The 22,964-nt window shown below is 39.2% G+C and overlaps 1 protein-coding gene across 4 annotated transcripts in view; it reads right to left on the bottom strand.

Moving 5' to 3' along the window:
* The window catches only part of FRYL (FRY like transcription coactivator), a 246,900-nt gene that overhangs the window by 9,979 nt on the left and 213,957 nt on the right, over positions 1-22,964 (bottom strand). For all 4 annotated transcript variants that reach the window (XM_059067253.2, XM_059067255.2, XM_059067252.2 and 1 more), the window contains 9 exons: positions 22,712-22,873; positions 22,452-22,526; positions 21,939-22,115; positions 17,938-18,141; positions 15,312-15,479; positions 8,676-8,926; positions 5,978-6,185; positions 4,038-4,187; positions 3,260-3,358 (listed from right to left, as the gene is read on the bottom strand). In XM_059067253.2, the coding sequence (XP_058923236.1) occupies positions 3,260-3,358; positions 4,038-4,187; positions 5,978-6,185; positions 8,676-8,926; positions 15,312-15,479; positions 17,938-18,141; positions 21,939-22,115; positions 22,452-22,526; positions 22,712-22,873 (1,494 nt within the window). The remainder of the gene's footprint in view (positions 1-3,259; positions 3,359-4,037; positions 4,188-5,977; positions 6,186-8,675; positions 8,927-15,311; positions 15,480-17,937; positions 18,142-21,938; positions 22,116-22,451; positions 22,527-22,711; positions 22,874-22,964) is intronic.

The following is a 22,964-nucleotide window of genomic DNA, read 5'->3' on the forward strand; positions in this document are numbered from 1 at the left end:
AAGTAATAGCATCTGGGAGGATGAAAAGGTAAGCAGAGACTTTTCGGTCTCGTGGTGCTGGGGAGATGAGATAAAAATTGTTCAATTTCCTGCAAAGAGAGCAGGGTCCTGATAAATACCCCAGGCTTTCACCTGTGATCCTTAGAAGACACAAGGAATAATAAAAGAATGTATAACTAAAAAACTATTAGAGGGGAAAAACTGAATAATGAAAAATGGTTGATAGAAAATAAGTTAAGAAAGGAAGGAAAAAGTAACAGAATAGATGGGATAAGAAATGGTGAGATGGTAGCTTAGGAAGGAATCAAATTCATTTTTCTCTTCCATACAAATATTGTAATTGATTCGGCACAACTCATTGAACATTCTTTTCCCACTGCATTGCCACAGCGCCTTTGCTGTAAATTATATGATTATATATGTGTGGGTCTGTTATGTTCTATTGGTCTATTTGTCTATTTTTATGCCAGCACTACACTCTTTTGAGATTTTTAATAGGTCTTACTGGATGTAGGTCTCACTCTGTTGTTTAGACCTTGTTGCTCTTTTAGGACAAGATTTGGAAGACATTTTCTGTCAAGGGCCGACAGTAAATATTTCAGGTGTTGCAAACCATAGATTTTCTGTTGCAACTATTCTGTGTCGCAGTGCAAAATAGCCATAGACAATAGGTAAACAAATGGGATGGCTGTGTTCCAAAAAAGTTTATTTACAAAAACAGGCAGGGAGAGAGATATGACCTGAGGGCTATAGTTTCCTGACCTGTGTTCAAGACTGTAATCAGCCTGTCAATTTCCATTAATATATTGTCTGAAATTTTGAATGAGATTGCATTCAATCTATAGATCATTTTGGGGAAAAATGACTTTACACTGTTGAGTTTTTTTGAGTCATAAACATGGTATAGCCTTCCATTTATTCGGGAGGCCTTTAATTTCTCTCAGTAATAACTGAAATTTTCTGTGTGGAGGTTTAGCACATCTTTAAATAGACTTAACTTGTAGGTATTTGATGTTCTCCTGTTGTAAGTGGTATCTATTGCTGTATAACCAATCACCCCTAAAACTTAATGGCTTCTTAAAACAACAAGATAAATCTTTGTGTTGGTTGGGAGTTTCTTCTAGTCTTGCCTAGGGTCACTCATGAGTCTACAGTCATCTGATGGCTTGACTGGGGCTGAAAGTTCCAAGCTGGCCTTCCTCAAGTGCCTGGCATGCTGGCAGTCCGCTGGATGCCTCCACTCTCCTCCACATGGCCTCTCATCCTCCTGGAGGTTGGAGGTCAAATAGTTTTCCAGAGTTTGTTCCAATTTACACTCTGACAGGCATGATGGCAAAAGTAGAAGCTGCAAAAGACCTCTTAAGTGCTAGTCTCAGAGGTTGCACAGCATCACTTCTTAATTTGATTGGTCAGAGCAAGTCACAAGGCCATCCCAGACTTAAGAGGTGGGAAAACAGATTCCATCTCTTGATGGGAGGAACAACAGCAAAGTCATATTGCAAAGAAGCGTGGACACAGAGGAGCATGATTCATGGGGACTATTATCACAGCAATCAAACTTCTAGGATAGACAGAGATTTCTGAAGACAGAAAAGCACTAACCATAATGGAAAAGATGGATTACCTGGAGCTAAGTAAAATGAAAAACTTCTGCTGATCAAAAAAAATGCTATTGAGATAGTGGAAATGCTAGCCACAGAGGGGGAAAAAAATTTGTAATTCATACATCCAGTAAAAGGCTTGTGTTTAGAATGAAGAACTACAAATCAATAAGAAAACCACAAATAACCCATTTACAAAATTGGGCAAGATACTTTAGACACAATTCACAAAATAGCTAAATGAAGAAAAAAAAAGGTGCTCAAACAGTCATCAGACAGATGCAAAATAATATCATGAAATACTACCTCACATCCACCAAAAATGACAAAATGTTAAAAGTTGGCAATACGAAGTGGTGGCAAAGGTACTAGGGCATGGTAACTCCTGTACACACTTCTGATAGGATTGTAAATTGATGTAACCTCTCTTAGAAAACTGCTTGGCAGAATCTACTAAAGTTGAACAGATGTATACCCTGTGAGCCAGCAGTTCCACTCCTAGATAGATATCCAACAGGGATGTGAACATATATACGTAAAAGACATGTATAAGAAGTTACACACACAGCAACATTATTTGTAACATGACCAGATCTTGCCTGATACTTTCTTGCTACTGAACACTCTCCTCTTCTCCAATCTGTCATTACTATTTCAGTCCAGATATAAGATCACTACCCCCTTAATAAATATTTTCTTATACCATATTCTTTTCCTGAGATAATCCCCCAATCTAAAATTAACATCTGTCAAGGACTAAGGTTGCATCTCTGTTCCATGAAGTTTTCCTATCAGCCAAAAGTGACCTCTCCTTGGAAATCATAGATTTGGTTTGCATCTGTTCTCTGTTAGACCTGTATGATTTGGGGAAGTCTCTTTCATTGCCAGTACTTTTATTTATAGCTATAATTTAAACATTTGTTACTAAGTATTCATGCACAGTATTTGTGCTTTATATTCCTATCTGGAATATTTAGGGAATAAGAACTAGGTTTAACACTTCATTTTTTCATAGGCCTTTACATGTGATAGATATTTAGTACTTATTAATGAAAGACTCATCTATTCTAGGGGAAAAAACGCCTACTGTATGCAGTTTGTGTGAAAAGGAGAAACTTTTTTTCCTTTAAGTTTTTCTGCCCCTGCCAATTGAAAATATACTGGATTTACTCTCAGGGAATAGAACAACTGTGTTTTGCAGTGCCAGACTGGAGTTAAACATTTCTTTGCAGGTAATATCTACAATATACTGTGTGCTTATTTCTCCCTTTGCTTGCCCACATACACATCACAGGAAAAAGATCACCACTTTGTCACAGGTTGCAGATTTTTCTGGACCACAACATCACTGTGTGTTTCTCCGGGAAATACCGCTTTTATACCCCCACTTGCAATGTCGACAGCAGCTATTACAGTCTCAACACAGAAGCGTTTTATAAAGCTCATTTTCCATTGTGCTCTTAGGCTCTTAGAGGGCCAATTTCTAAAAGCTAAAGATAGGAATTTACTGGACAGAGAGCTCCAAGGCCCCAACATTCTCAGTATAACCCTGAGGCAAGTGTTAATAGGTTCTGCTTTCCATCTCAGCTATTATGCCAGGTTAGCGCTTCTAGTGTCACAAGCAACTACTTTATTTTACATGGTAAAAACAGACTGACCTGCTCAGCTGCTTCTCGTTTGGCATTGTATGTATCCAGGTGCTCTTGCAATTCCAAAACACTGAACTTGAGTGTTTCTAGCAAATCACAGGACATCAGCTGTCAAATCAGAAACACATTGATCCAGGTCACCATTTCTGATCACAATCCTGAGACCAAAAACTTTGGTTTTCAGGCCCGCTTAAGCCGGCCTCCCTAACTGTACGCTGTCCCATACTAAGGACTGACCTTTCACTGAAACAGAGGAGAAGTGCAGTGCAATTTCAGGGATGTCAGAAGGATAAGCATGCCTTCAACTGCCTTCAAATATGGGCTCAGGCAAAAATGGCATGTCAGTCCAGGGTATACCTTAAAGGTAACACCCTTGAAGCTTTAAAAACCTTAATTCTTTAAAAACCTTAATACATAATCTACAGGCGTGCTTGGACACAAGTGGGGAAGACCAGGGAGTTCTGGGTTCTTCACGGGGGGAGGTCTAGCCCTCTCCTACCCACTTTTACTCAGGAATCAGGAAAAGTACACATCTCTAGAGCATGATTCTTCAGCTTCCTCATCTAGGACTCTGTGGAGGGTGAGGGCAGGGAGAGGCCAGAATCAGAAATAGTCACAAGCCACTGCATATAATACACAGGAATTATATTCTGCTAGATATTTATAATCAAGTTGAAAATATGAACCTTCAGACTTCAAAATTCTGAATTACCTTAAAAAAAGACCATTTACTGAATGATGCCATTTCAATTTCGTTTTTATAATAAGCCCTCACGTTAAAACTTACTGTTTCAGCATCCACAAAGACTGTCGGGCATTCTGAACACATCATCATCACTTCCAGTGAACTTTTAAATTTGGTACCAATGCGTTGCAGACTCTCACCAAGAAAGCTGACTGCCTCATTCGTTATGTCTCCAAACTTTCTTTGAATTGACTATGGAGAAAACATAAGAAAAATGTTAGTATTTCATATGAAAGCCTTTTTTCATGTTTAAGTAAAAAAGCATAATTTATAATTAGAGCAACCTTTTATTTTAAAACTATTATTGTAGTGATACACAGAACTCTTTTTTTTTTTTTTTTTCCTGTACGCGGGCCTCTCACTGCTGTGGCCTCTCCCGTTGCGGAGCACAGGCTCCGGACGCTCACGGGCCCAGCCGCTCCACGGCATGTGGGATCTTCCCGGACCAGGGCACGAACCCGTATCCCCTGCATCGGCAGGCAGACTCTCAACCACTGTGCCATCAGGGAAGCCCGCATAGAACTCTTAAAACTGACCTGTAAGTCCTTGTTTTTAGGCACTTCTTTAGGAAACATGGTAATTTCTAAAAATGATCAAAACAGTATTTACAGAACAGTATTCCTGAAAAAAGAAACTACCGATACAGACCATTCAACTCCCCATTCTGAGGTTTTTTTTCATTAGGAAAGACAGAAGGAATACATGCTATACACGTTGTTGGAAATAAAGTCCTCACATGTGTGAGGAATTAGCTCTTCTAAAGTTAAGTTCTACCTGAAAGAAACTTTCAGTAAAAGTAGTGTACTCTCCTTGGCTATGAGCTGCCTTCTGACTTTAAGTCATCAAAATTCATCAAGGGTAATATCTTCTCAAAACTCAAGAATATTCATTCACATAAAACAATCAGACAGTGCCTGACCCATAGTGAGCACTCAACGAATTAGTGTAATCAACAGTGTAATTACTATACAAATACTTAATGTGTACCTACATGTATATGTGTAGCACCATTAGTTGTCATTATGATTAATTAGGAAAAAAAAGCATAAGCCACAGTCTTGGGCATCAAGAAATTTATATCTCTGGCACGAAAAGAATATAAATAGAAAACCGAGTAGCAATGCAAAACTACAAGAATTAAATAAATAAATGCTCCAGTTAATAAGCACTAAACAACTTCCAGGAGGGAGAGACTGAAGGTTGGAGTGGTTGGTTGGGAAAACCTCAGAGAGAATATGTACTGAGCTGGGTTTTCTAAGATGGGCAAAGTTGCTGAGGTAGGGAGAAAAGGTGGCAGGTAGTTTGGAAAATAATGACTTAAATGGTGGCATTTCTCTCTGCCTTGGTTTCCCTAGCTACAGAATGCTAAAAACACATCTATGTTATATAGGTCTATTGTAAGAATTACTTAATGTAGAACATTTAGCCTAGCGCCTAGCATGTACTGAGTGCTCAATAAATGTCAGCTCATATTATTTTTAGGGCTGGAAGCAACCCTGGCTAAAATTTTTTAAGGTCCCCACACAGTGATGAAAGTGCCAATGAATTTAACACTTTATGATAAGATGTCTTATGATACTGACGTAAGCTCCTTGAAGGCAGGAACCATGCTTTACATTTCTTTGGTGTCCCTGAAAGTGCCTAGCATACTGCAGAAAACTTATCAGATGTTGTTCTGAAGTTTTACTCTAATTGCCTTAGGGGCGATATCGGTACTAGTCATTGTATAATGTCCCAGCAGTGCTACAATGTCGAAGTGTAAATTTAAATATCACTATCTTAGGAAAATAAAACAGTTATACTCCAATAAAGATGTTAAAAATAAATAAATAAATAAAATAAATATCACTATCTTAGGAAAATAAAAATTTTTAAAGGGAATCAGTGGGAATATTAAACTTTGAGATACAGATTTTAGCCAAAACCCCATAACTTTATCAGGTAACTATAATATGAATTCAGAAACCCGAAACCTCACTGACCTGAAACAGCCTAGAAAACACGTGAAAAGTAAACACTGCACAGGACCCATCGGTGTCAGACAGCATCTGATTGACGTGACAGCGCCAGGCTTCTTCTTCATCATCGTACGCTACTGGCTGAAAAGCGGCTATGATGGCAGAAAGAAATGGTGATGGCAGAGGTGATGTCTGTGCTTCTGGAAAACCATCTTGCTCTTCTTCATCTTGACTGTTAACACAGATATCATCATCATCATATTATCACAAAAGAATACACTCAATTACTGAAAATAGTTTGTCATCTAAAATAGATTTTTTTTTTACTCGTATATACACATGGATTTAGAAAATGTGCAACCACCTAAACTTTGTGAGAAAGCACAAACAAGCAGATTTTCTTATTCATCCTGTTCTTTCTAGCATCTTGTTCTTTCTTAGCATCTTTGGAATTAGAAATCTAATTTCACATGACCAGCTTACAACAGCTCAAGTCCTAGCATAGGCCAGGGCTATGGAATAATTTCTGTAACTTCTATGAATAATACAGAGTAGAATGCTTTCATTTTAAATGGTCAATTTTGGAGGATTTTTATTTGAACAGGCCCAGATTGACCATGATAATATTTTTAAAGTTTGTCATGTACTTTTATGTCAAGGGCTATATATTAGGTGCTTTGCACAGATTGTTTTCATTCAATCTTCACAGCAACTCTAGGACAGTTAAGTACTATCATTATCTTGATTTTTTACCAGTGAGGAAACAAAAAGTTCAGCAGAGTTAAATGATGTGCCTAGGCTACTGGGTAGGAAATGACAGAGCCAGAATTTGAAGCCAGGACTTCAAATGGGACCAAACCCAGTGTTAAACCCATGACATATACTATATGCCTAGCAGTATGGCAGTAACAGATCTGACTCAAAGAAACATAAGGCCTGGCCATTTTCTTTGAGAAACTTATAATCCCCACAGTCATATAATACGTACAAAACTGAGACAATGGGAAAAGATGGAGATGTATTTGGGTTGAGCATCCTATAAAGAAATGTGTGACTCTGGGTCTTAATATTGCATATTTCACATTACAGGGTAGCTCCACTAGGCTTTATAGAAATTACGGAGCAATTCATATGGAAGAGAGGGATCTGAGAAGACTGGGGGGGAAAAGATCAAAATGAAGCAGATATTTGAAGTGAAAAATTATATCTCCAGAAGTTTAATTTTTAAAATGTCACTGCGGTGATTGATTTGAACAAAATGTATCCTCTAAGCTTGAGGAGATATACCCCTATATTTAGTAAGGATGTTTAATTCTATTTCAACTTCAGTGCTTGGCCAAAGTCAGCTCTTTGGCTGCAGCCTTTTAGAAAGGCAGACAGCTGAGTATCTACCCCTGCATCATTTCTGGTGTCCCTTGTGTATGATCAATAAGTGAGTGAGAGCATAGGCTACTGTCACATCCAAGTCAGTAATACGAACAAGGTGTGTCACCAAGATTTGTTGTTAACATCTGAATGTGCACTTTCAAGTGTAGGTAGGCATTCCAGATATGCTGAGAGTGAAAAATCAACTCATGTGCTATATATGTTAAAACTCAATTATCACTTGAAGTATTGATATAAATGAAAAGCTTTTACTGTACGAGTAAAGCTCTGATATACTTGATTACTAAATATTAATTTTTATATAAAAACAATTATCAAGGAGCTTCAAACTGTTGAATAGGGAAATAAATACACTGATAGACAGTGCATTAAATTAGATGTGCTTATAAAGAACATTATTTTGAGCCACAAATATTCATAAAATTTAAAAAGCAAAATAGTAGATGTAGATTATATCATAAGTCTCATCATTATAGAATTGTTTGGTATTTAAGTTACATAACAGCCACCAAACTTTCTTTTAAGAACTTTATGTAGGGCTTCCCTGGTGGCGCAGTGGTTGAGAATCCGCCTGCCGATGCAGGGGACACGGGTTCGTGCCCTGGTCCAGGAAGATCCCACATGCCGCGGAGCGGCTGGGCCCGTGAGCCATGGCCACTGACCCTGCGCGTCTGGAGCCTGTGCTTCGCAACGGGAGAGGCCACAACAGTGAGAGGCCCGCGTATAACAAAAAAAAAAAAAAAAAGAACTTTATGTAATAATTGATTATTCAATTTTGTCAGCCCATGAGTGAAAAAAAGTCCTATTTGAGAATTCAACTATCACTTTGTGATAATTCTGAAGCTATGGTGCGTAAACATTTAAAAGGAGCACTCTAACATCCGACAGTGGTAAGAAATGGTCACTTTTGCCCATTATATAAGTCAAACTTTAAAAATATGACTGTTGATAATAAAACTATAAAGTAATTTTTGGAACCTATTTCAGATTTGTTCTGGTATCACAGAGTTCATTCCATGATTGTGACACTTGGTTCTGGCCATGGCCCAGTATTGATTTTAACACTCGGCCATTTGGCATTTTGCCACGATAGGTATTTGGTGTACTTCTAAATGCAGAATACTACTCACTATGTTCTGAGAATGGCCTACTTGTTTTTCTTTAAGTGAATGTCAATAATAGAAAATAAACCCATCGTAAAAATGAGGTGACTCATTTTACGTTGGAAACATACACAGGAATGAAAGTCCGTTTACTAGAACAGAGGGTCATATCTGGGAGGGGATAGGAGAGAAAATATCACCTCATTACCGTGTCTGTGATACTGTATTCTCACCTAGACAGCCCAGAGAAATCCGCTTCCTCTTCTTCACATCGCTCATCCAGTTCTTTCAGAGCTAAGGTGACATCTTCTTCACAGACTGACCCGGGGTAGCTCTCGGGAGCCGAAGGCTCTGGCATGTCAGTTTCCTCTAAATCAAGAATCCCTTGACACACGAGAGAATCCTGCTGTTCTTGAATAATATACGACCCTTCATCTTCAAAGGCTGTAAGAACTTGTTCCTCCTTTAATACTGAGCTTGTATCCTGTAAAACAATTATGTTTTTTATGAACTTGAAAAACATTAAAGAGAATTTTACCAACACAGAATAAATGACTATTGCCACCGACCTTCATCCATTTTACTAGGCAGTCTTCATTTACACAGTTTAAGTTTTGGAATTTTTGGACTTTGATCATATAAAATTGATTGTAAAAATTATTTCTAGCTTTAAAATATTTTGAAATTAAAATGTATCACCTATTGCCACTTAGAAACATCATGGAGTTTTTTCTCCTACTAGGATTTAGGTGTTTACTTAGAAATATATCCTTATATAATACCTTCTCTCATACATATTCTAATTCTACATAAGTATAACTTTGTGTTATTACTATAAATTCTCTCTTATTTGAAATGTCATTTCTTTCATTATGCTTGAACCTTATATATCCAGTGAATCGTGGATATAAGAAGGGGAGGTAATTCAAAATGGTTAACCCACTGGTCCTGTGGGGCTACCGTGAATCAAGAACAGGTCCTGATCAATCAGGAGGCTGCTGAACGAAAACAGCGAGGGCCACCTGACTGGTTTAGGTGAGCTGAACACCAGAGATGTAAGATTTGCTTTCAGGTCATAAGACCACAGTAACTCATTTAGGTTTGAGTACTGAGGCTGCTTCATCACTGAGTTAGAGTTCAGAGAACATTGGGAAATTTTAGACTGTTGTACTTTTATAGAATTAAATGAACTATAAACATTTGTCAATGGGGGAAATGATAATGGAAAATGTGTGTTATAAAGTATACAGTGTGGACTTCCCTGGTGGCACAGTGGTTTAGAATCTGCCTGCAGATGCAGGGGACACGGGTTCGAGCCCTGGTCGGGGAACTAAGATCCCACATGCCACTGGGCAACTAAGCCCATGCGCCACAACTACTGAGCCTATGCTCTAGAGCCTGCGAGCCACAACTACTGAGCCTGCAAGCCACAACTACTGAAGCCCATGCGCCTGGAGCCTGTGCTCCGCAACAAGAGAAGCCACCGCAATGGGAAGCCCGTGCTCCGCAGCGAAGAGTAGCCCCCGCTCGCCACAACTGGAGAAAGCCTGCACGCAGCAACAGAGACCCAACGCAGCAAAAAATAAAGTAATTAATTAAAAATAAAAAATTTTAAAAATAAAGAATACAGTGGTATTTCCTTCCTATCCATGTAACATTACTGAAATAATGTTGCCATGTGCCTGACGTGGAGTAAAAGTTCAACAGGTACTGGCTGAATAAATGAACTACCACTATTGAAAATGAAAAATACTTCCGGGGTGTGTATCATGTCATATCAGCACCAGTTTTAATTTGCATGGACATTGGTTCAACCAGTTTGAAAGTAAGCACTAATAGTCTCACAGCTTTAGGAATAAAGATGAACTTCTTTCAGTACTTAGATCTACGGTTACTACTTAGTTCTATAGTAGGTTCCTTATCTCTTTTTTCATGGATAAAAACAGAATTTTCCTTCCAAATTATGAAAAGTAAGTGAAATCCAGAGCCCCTGACCTCAGACCTCATCCGCAAAATTCATGTATAAAATGAAGGATTTCGACCAGCTTCTGGGCTGGGTGCTCTGGGATAAATTAGTAACTACAATTAGTGTGCAAACTAATAATGGGGTTAGCTAATGTACAAATGATGATAATATACAGTAGAGTATGGTACATGTAAGGTGAATATAAGTGATATACAGAGGACTGCTGGTGCTCAAAGAAGGGAAAGGTCACATCTGGTTGAGGCAATGAAGACTAGTCTCTTCGGAGAAAACAACACACGGTGGCCTTCGACAAAGATGGGGTAGCAATAGTGCTATGGACCAAAAGTTTCTGTCCCCTCAAAATTCATATGTTGCAACCCTAACTCCCAATGGGATGGTAGATCAATTAGGTAGGGGTAGAACCCCCATGAATGGGATTAGGACCCTTATAAGAAGGGGACAGAGAGCTGGCTTGTTCTTTTTCCACCATGTGAGAACACAGCAAGAAGAGCTTCCAGGAAGAGAGCCCTCACCAGACAACGAGTGGCTGCCACCTTGATCTTGGACTTCCTGGCCTCCAGAACTGTGAGAAATACATTTTATTGTTGATAAGCACCCCTGGTGACAGTATTTTGTTATAGCAGCCCAAGCTAAGATAGACAGTGTCTCAGGGAAAAGGACTTAGAAGATATTGAAGGCACAGAAACATGGCAGGAAAACACAAAGAGTACTAAGGGAACACTGGTCTGGAGATAGTTATGCAGGGAAAGCACAAACTCTTGAGTCTTCACAGGATAGTACTTTATAAATAATATAGTATAATCATTCCTTAATTGCTCCAATAGCTTATACTCAATACACTCTATTTAAGGTTTCCATCTGAATTGTTTTCTTAAAGATCTGGCCATTAAAAGGGTAAGCATTAATTATTTGGAAAGATATTTCTCCTTCTATGTATCATGCTGAAATAACCCACCAAACTTCTTAGTTTAATGCCGTCACTTTTCATTAGTGTACACCTGTATTTTGTTGTCATTTGTTCTTGAATAGTGATCTGAAAACAGATGTTTTACCTAAAATTATTATTATATAGTATATGCTGAAATTTTCTAATACCAAGAATTCATGAAGAGAGTGCTTTTTGGTTAATGGAATGAATTCCACTATTATACAGATGGTGAGAATCAAATTTTCTTGAACTTTACCTTATTACACAATGTCTGTCTCTCTCTCTCTCTCACACACACACACACACGCACACTTCTATTGCAAGTTTCATTTCCTATAAGGAATAATTTCTGTCATACATGAATTGGTATCTAAACTATTATAGATACTAGAAGAAATCCCTCTGTGGAGGTTTCTCTGATAAACACAAGGACATAATCCCTTCTAGAGTAATTTGTATATATTGTAGAGAAGGGAAGGACACACTGGGCTCTACATTTTCTGTCTTGAGGTGGAATGCTTTAGCCTATTACGTTTCTTCTTCCTGATATTAACATAATTTAAGGGGAAAAATTCAAATAAACATTTCTAGGATTTTTTCTTTAGTTCATAAAATGTTTCATCTACTACAATTAATTGTATTCCTCTTCTTAAGAAACTGCTTTATAGCAATATGCATAGCATATGTAACTCATATATAACTCTATATAATAGAGTTATGGTTTTATTTCAATATATTAGTGCTTTCATACTTTTTTTCAAGGCACAATTTTGGGTCATTTAACACTGTTTGGCACACCAGGGAAAAACAAATTAGGCCATCATATCCAGCAGATACAAACTTGAATCATTCTCTTGTGGACAGCCATTCTTTTGGTGATAATTTTAATGTCAATAGAATTATTTCTAAAAGAAATAGTATGATTCAAAAATATCCCCTTCATTCTCATCTGCCAGTGTCACAAAGTTTACAGTGATACCGAAATGCACTACTGTAAAAGGAAAAGAAACCTAGTAAATTAAAGTGTTTTTCCTTCATTTAAAAAAAAGTATCCTCAGGAACTTTATAGTACCTCGGAAGTAGGCCCATTAGATATTGTCGGGTGAATGAATGTCTCATCTGAAATAACACAATTTCCAATATGTGTGGAAATATATATGAATTTCTGATTCATTTCCAATAAATATGAATGATTTACAGGAGGTAGTTTACTCACTAACTATGATTACAGCTATTTTAATTACCAAAAATAAAAGATTTCCCTGTTTGTTAACTACACAAAATTAAAGCACATGACCATTAACCATACTGCTTTTGTTAAAAAGGTATTTCTAGTATCAGCCTGCTGCTGTTTTCCATTGTTTCTCATGAGAATGTCTGTTGACCAGTAACATGCTATGAGGCACACCAGACACAGTAGATTAACTAGTAGCTAATGCTCACGTAACTAGCCTTCCAACATTGAAAGTAATACAGTCTACTTAAAGCGCAGCTCTGAACGCTGTCAGCTCCCCCCGTAGACGTTTTCCTGTCCATGCACTCTGTCACTTCGGGACCCCTGATCTCCTGCTGATATTCTTCTCGTTTGTCTCCTCACCTCAGCCTCCTCCAACCCTCCCTCCACAGCTCGGTCAGAGACTTGACTAAAACACTGATCGGACTTTAACCTTCCTTGATGACAGACTGCAAGCTCCATGTGGCAGGTGTAGGCACTAGAACCGACTTCCCCTTTGCCACAGAAGAAGCCAAGACTGAAGAAAATAAACACAATCAGATCATGTCCTCCTGCTGAAAACCCTCAGATGGTTGCCTGCTGTGTGGCCTCTAAGGTTGCCTTTGAGAGCACCTGGCCCCCTCCAGGTCCTTCTCCCCTGAGACTCCACTCTCAGGTGCACAGTGCTCCAGCCCCAAGAGCCGGCGTGTTAGCCCATCGGACACACCAGGGCCTTCTCCACTCCCGTTTCCTGGGCCCTGAGCATTCTCTCTCCACACCTTCAAGGGCTGGCTCCTTCTCGTCACTTGTTTCACCTCAAACGCCTCCCTATCTAACTTTCTCCCTTACCAAGTCCACGGTACGGTCAGATTTTCTTAGTATGGATAGTAAGACGATCACTTTCAGATATATCATTTATATTTTATCCGTTTTACCTGTTTATTATGTCTCTCCTACTAGAATTAAGCTCCATAAACCAGGAGCCTTTGCCTGTTTCACACGGTGCTATATGCCCAGGGCCTAGGACAGCGCCCAGCACACGGCAGGGGCTCAATAAATAAATATTGCTTAAATGTCTGACTGCTCGTGTGCCCTGTATGCCCACGTCGGTATCTGGTACAGGGCTTGTCACATAACAGGCATCTCTGGGAAGAATGAAAATTCATGACTTCCTATCATCTCAAGATAAAGTGTGTCTTTCGCGTGGCCCGTGGGACCCGGCGTGCCTTAGACTCATCTGTCTCTCCTCCTCCTCCTCCTCCTGCTCCCATTTTGTTCTCTAGAAGGACTGAATTTCCTGCTGCTGCCTGCACATACCACGTTATTTCACATGGCCATGTCTTTCTGCATGATGACCCTCTGCCTGCAAAGTTTCCATTGCCACGAAGCCCATCCTTTGCCACCATCACCCTTAATGCACAGCTGATTGGTTGTCCTTTGAGTTTTCACAAAGCTTTGAGCATGTCTATTACTGAGTTTCTCATATTGGCATGTAGTGCCCCCCTTTTTTTTTTTAAAACCATCTCTGGGGCTTCCCTGTTGGCGCAGTGGTTGAGAGTCCGCCTGCCGATGCAGGGGACGTGGGTTCGTGCCCCGGTCCGGGAGGATCCCACGTGCCGCGGAGCGGCTGGGCCCGTGAGCCGTGGCCGCTGGGCCTGCGCGTCCGGAGCCTGTGCTCCGCGGCGGGAGAGGCCACGGCAGTGAGAGGCCCGCGTACGCAAAAAAAAAAAAAAAAAAAAACCATCTCTGTCTCCCTTAGTAGACAGTGGACACGGTAATGTCTTATTCACCTTTCTAGCACCTAATGGAATGCCCAGCATCTAGTAAATCTCAATAAATATTTGTTGAATTGAATTACCTAAACTTCAGCCGTACTAATATGAGCATTTAAAAAACTCCCCAAATGCCTTCATTACAAAATATATCTGCTTACTGTAAAGATCTACAATACATTGTCAGTGTAATAAGAACATGAGATTTCAACTTACTCAGATAATAAGATCTAACAACTAGATTGGTCTAGATCTAATAACTACATTAACTTGGTTAACACTGAAAAAAATATAGTATTTTCCTAATACCCAGGCATAACAGCATATATGAGAGAGCTATAGCAATTACAGTTTAAAAAAATATCTGTAATAATCTTAAAAAAAAAAACAACTAAGAAAACTAATACTTACTTATTTTTGATCAGTCATTAGCTTGGAATCTGGCTTACTTCTCACAGGCCTTTCCAAAAAACATAATACTAGTAGTTCCAAAATCTTTCTAAAAGGTTTCATTTTAACCAACTGCTAACACAGCTGGCCTGAGGTTTTCATCCCAATTATAGCACCAATCACAAAAACCCAAATATAAAGCAAAAAGAGAAGAAAAAACAAAAGCGGTCCTTCAAAGAAGGCACAGCACCACAGAAGATGCTCCCCATCCCCAGAGAAGCGCCTGGACATTAACCTAATCACATTCTGCAGCACAAAATGCTCATTAAAAACACTCAGGGTTATTTTTAACCTGTAGGTCATTTCCTTAATCTATCAATGTTTTTGGTTTTTTTTTCAATCATCAGATCTGACTATTTCACTTAGACTGTATCACTTAACCAACAGGTTAGAAATACTGGTAACAAATCAAATAATTAGCATATCAGATGAAAACTTTTTCAAAAGAAAAGCAAGGGGTATAATGGATTGCTAAAAAGAGCCCAGATTGGCCATGCACCAGCCCCCGTGTCTCCCCACCTCAGGCAGCTGGCTGTTAGCAGTATCTAGAGAAGCTTCCAAACTTGGGGTCTCATCTCTGATTTGCAGCACTTCTTCTGTTGAGATGCTGCCCGTGGAATCTTGAGACTGAAGAAGTAAATCAGGATGGTCTGGCATGGTTTCATCTGCAGCAGAATCATTGTTTAACTAAAAGGAGAGATAGTAAAATAAGGAAATCATTTATGAGTCAGTGACGGTCACAAAGGCCACAAGAAACATTCTATGTTGTAAGACATTCTGGGGCCATAGTTACAAAGAGCTTCTTTGACTTCCTAAAATTACTTTTTCCCCTGATTTCAGTCTATGCCAGAATTGGTGCTGTGAACGCAAGCAACTAACACATCAGCAGAAATGAAGTATCTGTTAACAAGGTTAAATTTTGCTAAATAAAAACTACCAAAGTGAAAGAGCTCCTTGTGACTATGTTAATCTTGACCAAAAATTCTTATTTTTACAGTGACGTCTCGCGCTTGCAGTTGGTCTAAGGACTCGTGAAGGGGGTGCTTTCACCTCCCCCGTGGCTTTGGCACCAAACACTCAGTGGATTCTTAAGAAGCAGCGTTAACTGGGAAGCAGGCACATAAGTCTGAACTGGCCATTCACTTATTTAAGCAAAAATCAATACCACAAAACTTCAGTAAGACATAAAGAATTAGGACAATAAAGTTGTAATGCTGTAATGCCAGGCCAGCCTCAGTGGGTTCATGTTCTAAGAAAATACTACAATTTTTCCTATTTTAAGCAGGGTTATACATTTATTTTTTAGGAATTATTTTTTAGGTGTGAAATGGTACTATGATTTTTTTTTTTGAATTTTTTAAAAGTATACATTTAATTTAATATTTAGATACACTTTTTTCTTTTTAAAAATTTAATTTAATTTTTTTTTATACAGCAGGTTCTTATTAGTTATCCATTTTATACATATTAGTGTATACATGTCAATCCCAATCTCCCAATTCATCACACCATCATTCCCCTCCTGCCACCTTCCCCCGCTTGGTGTCCATACATTTGTTCTCTACATCTGTGTCTCAATTTCTGCCCATGCAGGGTTATACATTTTTAACGGTCAATATTTAACATAAGAAAAATCAAGTTCATGATTCAGAATAGATAAAGGCAAAAACTAATTTTTTTTTTCCCCTGTGAGGAGGAATCAGCTTCAAATTCTTTTTTAATTTCACTACCACTGACTAGGGTTGGCCTTCTAAGGAGACAGTCAGTCAGTTCTGCCCTGAGGCTCTCAGGGGAGCTAACCTTTGTTAAGCACTTACTATACTGTCCTCCCCATGAAATTCCCACAAAGCAGGTACTACTGGGAGAGGGTAGGTAACGACCACAATTACATAGCAGGTTGGTGGCACGGTGCCAGTCTCTGAGCCTCTAGTCTGGCTTCAGGGAGAGCCTGGGCCTTCTTCACTGAGTCGCTGCTACCAGCAACTCACTGTTCCTTTAAATGCACACAGTCCCTGCAGGAGACTGTCCCTTAGGTAGCATGCAGACCGCCTGGCTCAAATGCACTTACTAGCTGTGTGTCCTGGGACAAGTCACTTAATCTACAGAACTGCTGTAACCATACTTAGCTTGTGTGGTTGGGGGGAGAGTTACAGTGACTAATCCATGTAAAACACCTTGCCCAGGGCCTGATGAACACTCAGCGAGAGGTAACTACTGCTACTGTTACCAGCAACACCTTATCACTTAATACGTGATAGGGAGTTAGTGGAAAGACATATTGGGGTAACGGTGAGATGCCAAAACAGGAGAGGTGACAGGAAGCCAACCACAAGCTGACAACTGTACATGCTCGCTGTCTAAAGCCAACTCAGCCTGGCCATTCAACAGCACTGCTAGTGCTTTACCAGCAGACCGAGTGTGATGCAAATGGGCCCAATTAAAGAGAACCATGTAAAGGGCCCTCATGTAAGAGCGCTGTAAATGTAGCTGCCGCCTGGTCTTCACTAGCTGACTCCTCATGACGTGGGCCACGATGGCTAATCCACACCCCTTCTCTCTCCTCGTTCTGCCATCTTCAAGTGCCAAAAGAGCTACCACTTCGTGTTCGGTGCTCCCCTCACTCCACATTTCTGAACGGACAGACTACTCCTGCAGCCTTCATTTTCTCATCTCTGTCTGTCTGTCTCTCTCTGAATATCTGCCATCTGGCCCTTGGAATACAAGTCAGAACCTCCACATAACTGACTTGGTTTTGCAAAGAGAGCAAAGCTGTGCCCCATCTTTCCACGCTGACGAGGAAAGAAAAACAGGTGGAGAATTAAGCAGTGCGGGTGCTCACACCGATACCAAAACATGTATCATTCAAGGCGAGGGCCTCTAAAAGTGCCCAGCACAGCTCGCTGTTACTAGGAGAGAAGCAATAGAATATATGTCTCAGCGGCTAAGCAGCACACAGTATAGAATGTTTAGTTCTGTCATGAATAATGGAACACTGCATTGCGGCTACAATTTTGTATTTTCATTTTAGTGTGTGCATTTCACCCGCACTGAAATGAAAATCACAATATAGAGAAACAGTAATTACTAAGTTGGAAGTTCGGAGAAAGAGGAGGCCAGCTGTCACTGTACGAAAAGGTCACTGTACCATCTGCGTGCGTGAGAGTATCTGGCTTGCTGTGAGTGCTGCTTCTTCTTCTGAGGACTCGTCCGTATCCTCCTGATTTGTCAGGTTCAGGCTGGGGGTGCTGCTGGAACACTGGTACTCCTGGAGGGATGGTGTGTCCCCTTTGTCAATACTGTCCAGTGAGCGCCTGCGGACTCCCCAGTTGAAATTGTCCATGCTTTCACCCTGGAAAAGCAAGACATCGTTTCTAAGACCTCAAATACATGCTTATAAATATAGGAAAGGTAACACAGCAGCAGGAAAACATACACCAAGATGAGAAATACTTAATGCATCATCATAAGCAGAGTTTCAATCAGCCCTTCAATTTCTTGAAACTTTTAAAACATCATTCAATATTTATAATATTTAAAGGGATCAAAATATTTGGTCAATGACCTGTTTTAACTAAATAATTCTCTTGACTTTCTATCTTATATTACTGGGGACCAACTAAATCTACTACCTAGGCCATTTCTATTCTAATACACGAACACAGATGAGACCACAAGGAAGACAAATACATCACAGATGACAACAGATAAACAATCCACAACACCAGGCTGCAACTTACCTGCAGCTCCTGGTTAGCAAAAAGGAAAACACACAGAATTAGAAAGAACGAAGACAAACATGTAAATATACACTACACTTTTGGGGAAAACTCTCTGTGATTTCTCAAACCCAAAGACTGATTCAAGCTCTGGATTAAGCTTTGTGCAGGAAGCCAACATGTGATTCAAACTACTTTTTTATGCAAAATATATTGTGAAAAAGTCAGAGACAGACACTTAAAACAACATTTCTATGATACATTTTGGCAACACAAACTTTAGCAAAATCTTCAAAATTTACATAGATCTAATGCTGGATACAATGTAAAACTGACTTAAAATACCCACATTCAGTTGACAACATACAGGTTCACAATTATTTTAGACTGTAGCATGGTTCTGGCTAAACCCCAATGGTCATTTTTTTGCTACAAAGTAGTTTAAAATCAAGATCATAGTTATCAAAACATAACCTTTGCCAATCTCAAAAGGTCAATAGGAAATAAGGCAAATTTCAATTTCGCCCCACTTACGGATTTATACAAGTTAACGTTTCTGTTATTCCAAGCGGATCCTCCTTTTGTAAGGATATAACTCTTACGCTCCTCTTTCTTAAGCCCTGATGACAAATTACAGTGTATTGGCTAGCAAAATATGACTTATGTGTATTCCTTTACTCAAGAGGGATTGTCCAGAATAGAGGTTTTCAGATTTTTTTTTTTTTTAATAAAGCAGAGGAATACTCATGTCAAATGAAATTCATGACGGAAATCAACTGTGCAAAACTGATGAACCAAACCAGGGCTTTTCCGGTTGAAAAAGGTGGCCAGGAGTCCTTGGATCTTTCCCTATTTCTCAGGTATCCTAGAAGCCCTAAGGCTCTGCAGGTCAGAGTTTGAAAGCCACCTTCCTAGAACATATCATTTCAAATATTACGATGTAGCATAACACATAATCATGGCAACAGCCCTTGATATATATCTGGTGAATGAATGAATACACACTGTGGGCTTTCAAGGTTGGGGGATATTTTAGAAGTTTCATTAGCAGTTAAGTTTGTTTTGTAGCAAAGTACTTCCTGTTACCATGTTCGAAGCAAGACTATCTTTAGGTTTTAGAAAAGCTCTATCATTTGATTTGGCCTAATTATGAGACATAAATTAGCACCACCCTCCCCAAATTACTGTGACTTGAATGAAAGATAGAACTACAATAAGCATCTTTAATTCCTTCTAAGGTTCTATTCAAAAGTCATATTCTTTACTATGGACATTTTAGAGTACTGGATGAACCTGAAAGCATTTACAGTGTTCTTTAAAAAAAAAGCAAACAAAAAGAAAGAACCTGACCGTTACAAAAATGTCAAGAGCCAGCCTTTAGAGATTCTAAATTCTGCGCTGAAAAAACCAAGTAACCACAGAAGAATTTAGAAGTGGCTCATGCCCGTGAGGTAGGGCAGCAGGTCTCTTGAATCCACCACAATTCCTTGCCTGATTGTGCAAGTTTGTCCAATTTCCTACAACATGTTTTTCAAACTGTGGGAATGACATCAATTTTAGAGGCTGATGACCTGCTTTTAAAAAAAAAAAAAAAAAAAACTGAAATGAAAGGAATAGAAAATATCACTGTGCATAGCATAAAGTAAGGATGCATATTCTTGACACTTTTATTTTAAAGGTGCGTCCATATGTATACACTTGGATGTGATATAAAATGTACTAGCAATGGCCAGAGCTAAAAAAAAAAAGTTTAAAAGCCACTGCCCTACAAGACGCTGAATAATACTTGCCCTTGGGCTCCTGTGAACCTGTCCAGTGGTGTCTTTGGGAATATGGTGAACTATGACATAGGAGCCTGTGCCGCCCTCAGCCAGTGTAAGGGTGTCTGCTGATCTCTGAGGCACCATGGTCATACCCTCATATCTGCAGGGGTGGGGGCCCTGGGGGGCTGAAGCACACAGGACCTCCCTAAACTGGCTTCCTATCAACAGCTAACGGTGTGACATGGCAGAAGCCATTACATTTTATTCCTCCACCTCACCTATATGAGCCAAAGGAAACATCCCTTCAAGAGGGTTGATGAATGAATGCATGCAAGTTATATGAGCGATTTTAATGTCTTTGGACAGAGATATATCAGTGACACGGTATGGATACTTGACAGTAAGGCATTTGGGGCTCTTGAAGATAGACATTTATAACAATTTTAGAATGAACATTTTTGTGATCTGTTTGATGTAAACTTTTCAGATTTAGGAGACTGTTGTTTAGGGCACTGACATCAACTACAGGAATAGGCCCTGAACAGCCTAACAGAACCAGGGCAAAGGGCAATCCTATTCTCTTTGCTACAATGATTGGTTTAGAAATTGGCAAATGTCCCAACTTGGGCCAATGAGATGTGACAAGAAGTGTGCTAAAAGCATTCGGAGAGTAACTTCTTTACTTTCATGAGAGCATTTCTGGAAGTGACCCCAGCTTCCTCTTAACACTGCTGTGTGTGGACATAACCAAGATCATCTGAGGTGAAGCTGACTTGCAGAGAAGGGCAGAGCCTCAGAATTGCAGAGAAACAGCTGGAAACCTCACTGAGCCTTATCTAAAATAAGCTCTAACTCTGGGCTAGCTCAGTCCTGGGAGCGTAAATCTACTTTCTGAGTTGGATTTTCCATTTAGGAAGCATCTAACCTGACACAACTATCAACTTTCTCTAAACGGAGTCAATATCAAGGACAAAATCCTTGGTATTGAATGAAATGAGGCATTTGAGAGAGCTGGCTCCAACCTAAAGAAGAAAGTGATGATCGATGTCATAGGCAGAATCTCAGCCATAGGAAAGTGTTCTAGAAGAGAGCCAAATGCGCCTTAATCATCAATTTAGTTTCAGGGCCACCCTCTTTAAAGTTGTCTGATAATTTTTTTAAAAATAACTAATTTTATTTTATTTTTTAAATTAAATTTAACTTTTTTGGTCACGCTGCTCGGCATTCAGGATCTTGGTTCCCCGACCAGGGATCGAACTCGTGCCCCCTGCAGTGGAAGAGTGGAATCCTAACCACTGGACTGCCAGGGAATTCCCCATGTCTGATATATTTAAATGTAATTTTTACTATTCTGCTGCACATTAACTTGTATAATTCATGCAAACATTTAAGTCTAAGCGCACCCTCAATTAAAAAAAAATACTTTTGAAGAAATCCATTTTTACTCTATATTTTTAAATATAAAGATGAAAAATTAGATGTACCTTTTATTTCAGACTTATTCTGCTATGCCTAACTGTACTAATCATGTTTAGTTCCCAGTTTAGATTTTTACCTTTTGACCTTACACTGCCCTTAATCAGGAAAGATCCTGTGGTTAAATCCTTCATTTTCATGCAGTTGTTAACTATTCTATAAATATTATAAAAGAAAGCTCATAGCCTTACCTCTGCATCTTCCAACTCAACATCTAAAAAGTCAAAATCCTTAAAAACGCCAAACTGTTGTTCACTGCTGTTATCTTCCACAGCTACTTCTTCCTCTTGAATTATGTCCTCTGTTGCAGAAATGAGGCTAGTTTGTTGGTCCCCGACTTCCAAATCCTCATTAGAAGAAAATACAACCTGACCCCCAGCCAAAAACAAAGCAAAACAAAACAGAAAAAGGCCATCCATCAGCTTTGTCACTCTGAATATGGGACATCAGTGCCCTAAGAGCCACTGCAGGCCTCATCTGTCAATGAGCTCAGAGCTTCAATTTGGTCTAATGTCTAACTGGGTACACGCTTAATTAGCATAGCGGCCAAGTGTCAGAAAGGCAAGTAATAGTTTTTACATTCTTAGCCAACACTGTAAGTAAGGTAAGTTAGAAAAGGCAAGCAAGGAGACACAATAATTTCCGTTTCTTCATGGACTAACATGATTTTTAAAACCTTTACACAGGTTTTCATGATTACTCACTGATGGATTCTTCGGAAGACCAGACTCTGGACCACAGAGAGAAAGCACATTCATTAGCTTTTCTCTTGTTCTTCGCTAAGGAGAAGGAAAATGCAAACGTTACAATTCCTGATAAAATAAGACAAATTCTCAAGTTCTCATACATAGAATAAAATGGACTCTTCTATTCTATGAACTTTTTAAAAAAATCTTTTAAAAAATTTTATTTTATTTATTTATTTTTTATACAGCAGGTTCTTATTCTATGAACTTTTATGTACCTGTGATAACTGTGGCCTCTTCCAACTAACAGGCACCAAGGCATTAGAATTAGAACCAGAAGAAGTTGAGGAAGTGCTTCTCGTCACAGCAATCACTTTCGGCTTCCCGTTTCTTCCAGCTGCGCTATGCTGATCACCATATTTATTTCCAATAATTGGTGTCTACACAGAAGTAAAATGCCAGTGTTTCACTCAAATAATTCAACATAAATGGGTTAATAGTGTATCTATAATGACATTTTTTATAAACAGC

Source organism: Kogia breviceps, chromosome 6 (genome assembly GCF_026419965.1).
Source record: "Kogia breviceps isolate mKogBre1 chromosome 6, mKogBre1 haplotype 1, whole genome shotgun sequence".
NCBI lineage: Eukaryota > Metazoa > Chordata > Mammalia > Artiodactyla > Physeteridae > Kogia > Kogia breviceps.